Below are 12,123 nucleotides of genomic sequence, written 5' to 3'. Positions count from 1 at the left end.
AAATTATCAAAAACATACTTCTCTAGCGATGAAAAAATAAATCTCCTTTTACACAGCCAATAAATAATAGTGGCTATATGAATGAACTATGCCCGAATTTCTATTACATTTTGATAAAATAATAATTCAAATTAAAATATTGGCTGTATGTTACAGTGCTTCGAGGTTCGCGGGAGTACAGCAGCCTCCAACACTGTGGCTAGGCAGACAGACGGTCGCTGGAGTATCCGGCCCTTAGGTCGGGGGGTAGAGGGGAGAGGGGGAAGTCTGTAAAATTATCAAAACTGTCCTCAAGCAGGTCTGTATCCAGCAGGGGTTGGGCTGATGAAAGAGGGGGATCTTTTAAACACGTGCTTGTCTCGTGAGATTGGTGCAATATACCCTACCCGTTTGAAAGCCATCTTACGACTGACTGCTTCCTACGGCCAACCCAGTCTATATACAGACCAGCTTACTGGTGGGGGATGTAGAGTTTGACCCCCTCTACTATAATATATCCTCAAAATTAACATATGGGGAAGTGACGATTTTTGGGGTGTGAACCACCCCCTTAAAATGGTCACAGATATGTTCTATTAAATTATTGTTTCATTAATATAATAATTTTGAGTTCATTTCAAGACATTACTGTTAATTTTTTTTAGTACGACTTTACATTTAATGGACAAGGTCTTTAGCATCTGTAACACATTACACGAAACAAGGCTAATAAAGAAGAAACTAACTATTACGTATAAAGGAACCGTTCAATATTTGTAGAATTTACCTTAATTTTAACTTTTTTTTCATGATTCGCATTAGATTTGTACACTTAAATGCATTATCAAAAAAAATTAATTAATTTAAAAAATTGTAAAATAGCACCAAAGTAAGTTCAAGGAATATATAATATGATTTAACGTTTGCATACTTCCATTTCTACAAATGTAATAAAATTTTTAAAATAGTGGAAATGTTGTTTTCCATCAAATCCTCCTATAGTTCTGAAGAATATTTAGGATATCACTGTATGAAAGAGTGAAATCACGATCACTTGTTTCCCAAACTTGGGTGTTACAATGTTTTCAAAACTTACGGATTGCTTCTGCAGCATCTCTGCTATACTCTGTTCATACTGGTCTCCCAGAAGTGCAAGCTTTCTCCTCTGCTCTTCTTTCAGTTTCTTTATAACTGCTTTCTGTTCTTCTTTAGGGGTGGACTGCAAAATCTGAGCTTTCAAAGCTTTGTACTGACGAGTCTGAATTTTACATGTCTCACGAAACTGCTTCCGTATTTGCATTTCCTTTTGCTGAAAATATTCACACACTAAATTAATGAAAAAACCTTCACAAAAAAACAAAAAAAAATCATTTAAATATAATAGGCATAATATACAATGCTACACACAACAGTTGACTTAGGTTATGGTTTGTGATGTGAACAAGAAAAGAATAAAAAGAAAAGAACATTAGGTTCAAAGAATGCTGTGTTTACTATTTTAATATTGTAAGAATGTGCACAGAAATTATTAAAACTATTACATGTTACAGGAAAGTACAGTGAACTGTATTAATCCGGCAGTCTATGGTTTGGCACATTTTGTAATCCGGCACCAATCAAAACGGTAACATTCAAATTTTTTCAGGATTCTGGCAGTTGACCTCAGCCACCAGGTCGCATTACTGAGTTGCCAAAATTTTTAGTTCCTTTGGAGTATATGGTTACTATTAGTTTTCATTTCAGTTCAGTGTTTTTTATTTTCTAGCTAGTTTAGGTTCACATTTCATGGTTACATTTCTGTAAAGATTTTTTTGTAGCAGACCAAACCTCATCTGAATTTTTTTCTAACTATAAAGCAGCTTATTCTAATTTTTTTTAGATACCATTTAACTGTATATTTTTCTTTGGTATTCTATTAAAAAATATATTGGCATTCAATATTCCAGCAAAATTGTGGATCTGACATGGCCATGGTCCTGAACAAGCCGGCTTAAATACATTTCACTGTAGTTCTTAATGTATTGGTGCATTAAAGGTGTTACATCAATCCAACTACACAAGATTTAATGTCTATGAATTTAGTAAAATTACTCAGGAAAAATGTCAGGCCTCATTGTAAAATAACAAGTGCAAGAAATTTCATGTGATAGTTTGTTGAGTATGGTGAATCTGAAGATGTATAATTAGTGATGAGTGACAAAATTAGATTTCAGAGTTGCTTATGGAAGCATAAAAGTATAAAATAAAGTTGTAATAACAGTGATAATATTTAGGTTAGTACCAGTAATTATTTTTATGGTTCAGTTACCTGTATTTTGTGCTCATAATAATGGAGACTTTTGTGACAAAGAGGAGAGAATTGAAATATATATAATAATATATAAACAATTGCAAAAGTTGTATGTTCGTAGCTTTACTAAATACATCAGTCGGTGACAAAATTACATATAAAAAAATTACATACAAATATAGAGAATATATCGTAAACAATTAAATTTAAGTAAAGCCATCAAAACCATTTTTATAAATGAATCATCAAATATTTTCAGACACAAGGTAGGAGTATATTTATGTATCATAAAAAACTTACTACTATTCAAACTAGTGTATGTCCATATTACAGAATACTTGCAGCAAAAAAAAACTGATTTTGGGGTAAAAGACTTTAAGGATGCAAAAAAATAATTCCAGAAGGAAACAAATATTCTAGTGAGTACAATCCAAATTCTATAATCCCAACAACTGTGTAATTTATGATATACATTTCTATACCATAAACTACACTAGAATTCCAAACATTCTAGTGTATTTAGCAATTCACAGACTGTTTACCTATAAAATTTTTTTTTGTATTTATATTTTCACTATAAAAAAAAAATTCTACACTTTACCATAAGAATGTAAGGGGAGTAATGATATAAGCAGTGCCATATAAGGGTATCTACAAATACCCAGTAATCAGTTTCAGGACTTTTACTAGACCTTTAAATAACACTTTTTTTTATATCTAATATTGCAAGAACATTGTTTCTAAGTAAGGCAGAATCGAGATCTGGATCTGCTAGAAGCCAGGAGCGGCCCACAATGGAGGTTTTCAAGTTGGAAGTCCATAAAATGGACGATTTATTAAAACTATTTAAAAGTTTTGTGCTAGGGTTGATGACCTACAAAGCCAAAATTTGGTCCTCAAGACATTGCTAACTGATTAACGAGCAGAAACCGCTGAAACTAAACAAGAACTTAGTTATTTAAGGAAAAGTTTATTTTCCAAAATGGAGTGTGATAAATCTTATAGTCAAGAGCTATCGAAATCCTTGAGTGACAAGTGTGCAGTACATGTGCAAACACCTGGTGGCTCAGGTAACAGTGGTTCGTCTAGTGACCTACATATCACTCAATGAGAAAATTGCCACATCAGGAGTAGCTACAACTAAAACGAACATGTTGACAACTTCACTGTGTTACAATAGGCACATAAGCCTAGAAACAACACAAACTCTGATGTTAAACATCATCAGGAACACAAGAAAATGTCCAACAAATCGGGCTAAGACCTTTCAGTTCAAGAACACTGTGTATTACATCTAAAAAGAACTCTATTTATGCGTGTTACAGTAGCTAAACTCCGGACCAAATTTAATTCTTATCCTTTGTTCCATATTTTTGTTCTTGAAGAAAATTTTAATAGAATTAATAAGATAGTGTTCTGGCCTGGTGGGTACTTTATCAGCCCCTTCCACATGAAAATTCATTCTGATCAAATTGCCAACAATGATTCTTCTTCAGATAATCCCGTTAATACAGGTAGGGCTAGCTCTAAACCCATACCAACTTACGGCGCTACTTCATTCCCATCCCAAGTGCCTGGAGGAGCATCGTAACTTACTTGCCTGCCTTTAAATCCTAAGGACTATGATTTTCTATACCAAAACATTAGAGGTCTAAGAACTAAAACTTCTGAATTTTACAAAAATCTTGTATCTTCACATGATATTATTTGCCTAACTGAAACCTGGTTAAACATTCTTATTATAAATTCTCACTATTTCACTAACCAATATCTTGTCTATAGAAATAATAGAAATGCTTTACTGACATAGAAAGGTGGTGGTGGTGTTCTGATAGCAGTCAATAACCTATCTTTTCATCAGTTCAACCAATGTACAACCTCAACTACCCTGATATTGAAGCAGTTAGTTAAAAATTAAAATCTCAAACTAAAAATTGTATTCTGGGTAGTATTTATCTATTCCTCAAACATATATGTGTGTGTATATATATATATATATATATATAACATATTTGAGGCATCCATGATTGGACTATCTTTAACCAATCCTCTCATGTTAATTACCTTGTTGATCAATTAAATACTGGTCTTTGTAAAAATATTATTGAATTCATCCCGGTGACTACGTTAATAGTTTCTACCTACCCTCATTGGTTTTAAAAGAATTAATTCAAACCTTGAAAACCAAGAAACATTTCCATAAAATTTACAGAACAAAAATATGCATTCCTATACAATTTTTTTGTTTCAAACACAAACTATATCTCTAATCAAGCGTGACAAAATTAACATTACAAGACCAATCAACAATAACATCAAGAGTAACCCCAAGAAGTATTGGTGTTATGTCAAAATAATAGAAAATGGCTACAATAAACAGGAATTAGAAGTGAATGGTATTGTATCTAGTGATCCAACTCTGGTATTGTATGAAGTGATACAACTCTATTATCTAATGTTTTTGCACAACATTTCTCAAGTGTTTATGTGTCACAAGCTGTCAATAATGAAGTTCCTGCCTCAAATGTTATCTAAGATACAATTTCTGTTCCTATTATCTCAGAATCCCTTGTGCTTTTGGGCATGTTCACAGGCGCTGATTGTATACCTAATTTTATCCTGAAAGGTTGTTTTCACTTATTAGTTCCTCTATTAAAATATTTAATTTGAGTATATAATCCCAAGATTTTCCTAATAATAAATGGAAAATAACTAGGGTAACTCCAATTCATTAAGGTGGCACTAAATAAAACATTTCGAACTATTGACAAATATTGTTAGTTAGTGGTTTTACAAAAATTTTCGAACAAATTATACTTAAAATAATAAATTTCCAACTAAAAAATCTATTATCAGTCAGTCAACATGACTTAAGACCAGGAATGTCCACAGCTACCAATCTACGAGGGACATACAAAAAAAGTTTCAACATTTTTTTGAAAGAGCAGATGGTACACCAAGTGAAACAAACAATCGCCATAAGAATCCACACCCGTTGTTGGTTCAACGACGGAAGTAGCGTAAGTGGAGGAGGAATGACACATGTGCAGAGCGCCAAAGAAGAGAGAGTAGCAGCAGAACGGCGTGGCCAAAGTTATTAGACTACAAATCTTGAGATGTCACTTCCAAAATAAAACTGTGGTGAAGCAAACTATGCGACAATTACTTGCATCGCATGACACCAAATTTTACCAGAGTGGTTTCTTCAGGCCGATTGCATGTTAAGACAAATGTCTCAATGTCTGTGGCAACTATGTCGAAAAATAGTGCAAGGTGTATAGTTCAAGATGCCATGGTTTTTCTTTGGCCATAATGTTTCAGTGTGAACAAAAATTAGGAAACTTACTTTCGAAATGTCCCTCATAATTTATTTACATATTGTAAGATGCACATCAACACTCCTTAGCGAGATTGCTAGAAACTCAACACAGGATACAGAAACAAATACAACAGAAACATACACAGAAACACAAAATACAACATAGACAGCATCATTTAAATGAAAAAAAGAAGTTAAACTATTATTAACATGAAACATACAACAGAAGAATCAAGATATATATTAAATTAAAGGTTTGAAACTACAACAAGCATAAGTTACGAGCACATGAATGAAAAATGTTATATTTATTAAATAATTATTATTTACGGTTATAGTTTTCCAATAGATGCTTTTTATTTTAATTATTTGTTAGTTTGAATAGGATGTCGTTTCTGTTCAAGGTGTGCCGCAAATTAGTGACTTTCTCAACACCATCTTACTTATTTTTATTTGTACTTCTGATAGTGTTCAGGGGTTCATATTATGTTTTATATTTCTTTATTCCAAGGGGGTCATTATTTAAGCTTTAAGCAGTCTGTCAGCCCGCAGCCAGTTATACTGCGCTAAGTAGCCGGACGCCTCCAGTGCCCCGTGCAGGGTTCGCGCCTTCAGTCACGGCAGGTTAGACACCCGTCTTGCATTACAATACCACCTACGTGCCAGAGCGGTCGGTGCAACCAACCTATGCCAGCACAACGCCAGGCGTTTCCTCACCCCCCTTTCTTCTGCCTTTGCTGGGTGTATATAGATTTTATGTTCACCAATCAGGCAATCATTTTGAGATGTTATTTATCTACAGATTTTTAGATCATCTGCGAAAATAGCACTAACAGAGTGATTCAGTGAGATATCATCAATGAAAATTTTAAAAAGTAATGGTGATAGGGTACCACCCTGGGGAACACCAGAGCTTACACAGAAATAAGGAGAATACACCTATCCCTCACATAGCACGTCTTCAGATTGCGCTGATTCATTTAGCGCGATGTGAATTTTACTGCCCCAGTCTTCAATAGCACATCTGTAAATTTCAGATAGCACGAAATCTTGGCAGGCAAAAAAAAAATCAAGCACGACGCCAGATGTGCCGTGGGATACAGTTAGCCAAACAAGGGGAGAAGAGATGCGCGCGCAGGTCTGTCTACGCTATCGGCGGTTGTACAAACATCAGCTATGGCAAATTAAATTTCTGCTATGGAGTGTAAATGACCAAATGTTTTTACGTCCGCGCGTAAGCCGCCGTGCCGTGCCGTGCCGTACCGTTGTCACCTGGCCACAAACCTGGCCGTGAACTCAGTCTAGCCAGTGGCAGGGAATTCACTCAGAGACAAAAGCACTATGCCCATTCAGCTGCCGGTAACTGTACGTGCTTGATCACTCATAATGCATCTTGTTCAAGTATTTGAGACAAAACTAGAAGTATTACGGCACACAGATTGTCATGAAGGCCTCGCTTATGTTGGTAGCACTTTAGTTTTAAGCAAGTCAACTGTGCGCACAATCGTAAGAAATAAGAACTCTTACCAAAAGTTGATATAAGTCTGATGCTGTTGGTTGTACTAGCGGGAATGTATTTTACATTAGAAACCAGAACCATAATGAACAGATGATTCACGTGGAAAAGGTTATTAAATTAATGTTGCGATGAAATAAATAATCATTGGTCTGACAGGATTGGTGTGAACCAGGTGGTGATATGCAAACATGCACTTTAATTTTTGAAAAATTAAAATGTATTTATCCGGACAGTAATATCGGTTTCACGGTCAGTAAAGGATGGTTTGGAAAGGTAAGCAACTGAGTTGAAGGTCACGCCCGGGCGGGCAAGTCAGCCAGCCGACTGATGATGACTATCTCCCATTACGCTATGTCGTATGCGCGATGGGAGGCATATAAAGATAAATGGTGTGACATATTTATAGTTGAGTGTTATTCAACGCATTGATATTACGTAAAGTATATGTTCCTACACAATTTCGGAACACATTAAATAAATTAGACTTGCTATTTATGGAAACTAATGCTTCAGAATACATGATTTCAAATAACACGAGCATTTTTAGGAACGAATTAGTCAGGCTAAGTGAGGGATAGGTGTACAGTTATTAATAGCACCATAAAAATTACAATTTCTAATATAACTGGAAAACCAATTTAGAAAACACTCATTGAGTACAAAATAAGTTAATTTACTAAGAAGTATAGAAACACTAAGAGAATCAAAGGCTTTGGCAAGGTCAAAGTAACAGGCATCAACTTGGTCTCTGCTATTTCATTATAAATGGGATTAAAGTAGTGAGATTAGTTGTAGTTGACATACATGTTCTAAATTCATGCTGAATATAAGATAACCTATCTTTTAATTTTGAAATTTAAAATTTTCAATATATTTTTTTCAAATATTTTTGAAAAGCCATTCAAGAGAGAGAGAGAGAAAGAGAGACATACGTCTATAATTTCAAACACATAATCTAGAATCACCTCTGTTTATAGGTATTACTTAAGCAGTTTTTCATTTATCAGGAAAACCCCGATTTTTAAGACTCATACTAAACAAATGTTTTAATAAAGGAACCAATAAATGTGAGCAACCTTTAATTATAAAATTAGGCATTCCATTTGGACCAGCAGACATGGACAATTTTAAAGCATTAATGCCCCACAGTACCAAAGAATCTAAAAGTTCCGGAACTGATATAAACGCATGTGAAGTAGTTAGTTTAAAATCAGGGTAATTGATAGATAGGGGAACATATACAATTGCAAAATATAGACAAAATTCTTTAGACATCATAGTAGGATCACAAATCAAAGAGGCATTAATGTTTAAAGAGTATTGTTCCTTTAACCATTTTGCATTATTTTTACATAACACCAAAACTATTTGGGGTTATCTATTTTGGCATGTCTGATTAGAGTTTTTCCTAGTTTACTTTCTTTTATTCCATTTATAACAGTCATTAACAGGGGTCAGGTTGATGCATGATATTTTGACTTGATAAAGCTTTTGATACTGTTAACCATTCAATACTTCTAAGTAAATTGTATAATTTTGGTGTTAAGTGATAATTTTGTTAACTGTTTCTCTAGTTACCTTAATGATAGAAGATTTTTTTTGCATCCATGAACAATTGTAATTCTTCCTATTTCAAAGCTAGTTCTGGAGTTCCTCCGAGTGGTACTTTGACAACTTTACTTTTTAACATATTCATTGATGACATCACTTAGGCTCTAAATCACTCTACAAGTGTTTTGTTCGCTGATAACATAATAATTTCTAAAAAAATCACTTCTTTAAATGATTGTTTATTGCTTCCATCTGACATTAAAAACATTTTTAATTGGTGAAAATAAAATCACATTGCACTTAATAAAAGAAAAACTTAATTAATATTTTTTACTAGAAAATATTTACCTATCAAGCATGAATACTAATTCAACACACTTTAATTCCAAAATCCTTCACCTTAAAAGATCTGGGTATTATTTTATATTCTAAATTATTTCACCACCACCAAGTAGACTATTTAACCTTTAGTTCCCACAGAACTCTAGCCTTAATTAAATACATCTCTTTTTATGCCACAACTCTTGATCCCATTCTTTCACTCTTTTTGGCATTAATTAGGTCAAAACTTTAGAAAAATATTGATACATCCAATAGTGACATGATTGAAAACATTCAAAATAAATTAATTAAGCATATTATTCTTGGACAATTTCCACAACCTAATTTAGCCTCTCTCCAAAACCACAGAGCATTATTAGAGTCACTTTTTATTAAAAAAATTTTATAACTCTAAAACAAACTGTAAATACTTGATAATACCGGTTTAAGATTTCCCCAATTTAATTTATTTTGTGTGCATTGCATAGAAACAATGATATTATATCTGTATTTGGATCAATATAATAATAAACTATTTATAATAAAGTGGATCTCCTTGATTTTAAATTAGATAAATAATTTACTCATCTGAACATTATATTTATTAATATTATATTTATCATGTCATCAAATAATAAGTATTTAAACAATGGTATATACTTTTAATACTTTCATCAAAGGTGATCTTTCAACAGCTTTGTACCAACTTGTATACTCTTAATTGAGATATTGATATTACAAATTTTTAAAAAACTTCACCCACTTGTAAATACAGTTGACAAATAATCTATTTTTTCAAGTCATACTCTTTGAGATACTATCTACATATAATTAATCTTCGTGCTATCCATTATTATTATTTTAAAATACATCAAATATATATCAATACTTGAAAAAAATTGTGAACTTTTAACAGTTTTGAATAAAGCCAAATATATTTTATAAAAATTAATGTCAAAACTAATTTCATAATGGGTTTAGTGGTTTTTGTGTGTCTCAGTCCATTGCTGTTTTAGCTCCATTCTATTAAAGAGGAATAATATTGCTAACCATGATTCAACAAGTGAATTAATATCTCCATTATAAAAAAAAGTTTTTGTCAATTTTTTGCTTAGCTGCAAGTAGCTTTCAGTGTAAAAAAAAAATAATACTTGTGATGTTCCACTGTAAGGGTGCTACCTTGACCATGAAGACTATAATGTCGACCGAAACTTTAGTGAAACCTTTGCCCTGGACACGGCTAAATCCCACAAGCCAAGAAATTTTGTGGAACTGTATTTAATTTTTTCCTGTTGAAAACTTTCGCCTATTTCTTGGAGTCACAGACAAGATCGGCTTGTGCCGAGGATGGTGTGCATGCCCATTTAACTGTGTCACTTAACAGCCTAAATTTTCAGTTGGTACCAGCACCCCACAGATCCAGGAGTTACTTTTTTCTTTCACCAGTCTCATTTATATTTAAATTTTGCATTTTGTGGTATAGGTACCTCTTGGCCGGGTGTCGGGATTGCGTTGTCCCGCCCAAATTTAGGCAAGGCTGGGCAAAGTTTACTAAAAGCATACTTTTATTGGTTCATAACTCCATAATAATAACTTCAGTTGTAAATCTATTTTTGTCAATTTTCTTATAAGAAATTACCTGCCCGGCATTGTCAGTGTTGTTTGGGAACTTCCTATACAAATTCCCACACCACATGGCCCAAAACTAATTTGTTTATAGATTTTATTAGTAACTATACTATTTCTTAACCTAACTTAACAAGAAAAACACTTTCACATTCTACAAACAGATTTACAACTTCATATGAGGAATTTTAGGCAAAGTAAATCTTTTTCACATGTGATTAAAATTATATGCTGTCCTAACCAAAAACAAAATACACTTGCTCTCGAAAGTAACGCCCTAATTTATTCCAGGAAAACAGAGCGCTATTCTAATACTTTTTTTCCATTAGCCTTGAAACCTTCTGGCTTTTCTCACCAGAGCTGTTGCTGACTTGCGGGATGGCATAATATAAACATTGGCTGAACACTTGTAACAACCCAGTTTACTGCCTCTCCCACTGGTTAAATGGTCTACATAACAATTTTTATTTTGTCTTATATATTCAGTACTATGGTTAGGTTTTCCAATATAATTTAAATAACAACCTTTTATTTATTTTTTTGAGAAGTATTCCTGTGTGTTCTGTACATTTTATGATTATAATTTCCATTATTTCATGCTTTCCAAGATGTTCTGATAATTTGCTTGCTGTGTAGTGAATAAGCCCCTAGGCATTAATTTTACCTGTTTTGTTGGGTATTTACGTTTTTATGTGTTCTACCGTTATTTTTAATGGTTGCTTGTTTTTGCTTTGTTCGTAATTGTGTGTTAATGTAACTTTCATTCATGTTCTCTTTGTTCTCGCCATGGTTTATTGCCTGAAGGCAAGCTGATGGAATAGTTCGCCAGATGCGTAACAATGAGAGAGAGAGAAAGAGAAAGAGAGAGAGAGAGAGTAAGTGTGTGTGTGTGTGTGTGTGTGTGTGTGTATGAGAAAGGATTCGTGAGTGCTGTTGCCATGCGCCAGGATTAGCTGGTAATTTTTAAATGTATTTTTGTGATTGATGGAAAATGATGGAAGTAGTTTCCATAATTTTTTTCTTGGTGTAATCTAAGTCATGAAAGCCTCACTGCCAGGTGCTGGAAATTGTACACTGCTATGGCTTTGTAAGGGATGTGTTGTGATTGGTTGGAGAGGTTGTGAACCTGCTACTTCCTTCGGGCGGTACGCAGATATACGTAGCCTCGATAGTCAATGTCTGAACGAGGTACCAAGACGTCCTGTGTCAGTGGTTGGCTCACAAAATAATATATTAATGTGAGTTAGAGAGTATTTCGGGGCTGTGGTCTGGGCGCTACTTTTTTTCCTTCGCTTTTTGGAACTTACAATTAGAATTTTTTGACCATAGTCATCAGTAATAGCCCACAAGGATCCAAAGAAATTCATCTTTGTTCCGAAAGACAGAGTCCTTAGGCTGTACGGTAAGTTCGTACGCAACCACTGGACATAATTACGAACTAATTTTAATATTTATCCTTCGGTACATGTGAGCAGTCAAAGTTTTTTTTATATATATAAAAAGTCTGTGAAGAGATTA

The 12,123-nt window shown here is 33.7% G+C and overlaps 1 protein-coding gene across 5 annotated transcripts in view; it reads right to left on the bottom strand.

Moving 5' to 3' along the window:
- LOC134529407 (serine/threonine-protein kinase Tao) overlaps positions 1 to 12,123 on the bottom strand; it is a 172,803-nt gene that overhangs the window by 83,118 nt on the left and 77,562 nt on the right. For all 5 annotated transcript variants that reach the window (XM_063363445.1, XM_063363443.1, XM_063363444.1 and 2 more), the window contains one exon: positions 1,076 to 1,288. In XM_063363445.1, coding sequence (XP_063219515.1) covers positions 1,076 to 1,288 — 213 coding nt within the window. The remainder of the gene's footprint in view (positions 1 to 1,075; positions 1,289 to 12,123) is intronic.

The sequence above is a fragment of the Bacillus rossius genome, chromosome 2, assembly GCF_032445375.1.
Source record: "Bacillus rossius redtenbacheri isolate Brsri chromosome 2, Brsri_v3, whole genome shotgun sequence".
NCBI classification, from domain to species: Eukaryota; Metazoa; Arthropoda; class Insecta; order Phasmatodea; family Bacillidae; genus Bacillus; species Bacillus rossius.
Note: the sequence above shows the minus strand (reverse complement) of the source record. Positions and strands in the feature narration are given on the sequence as shown.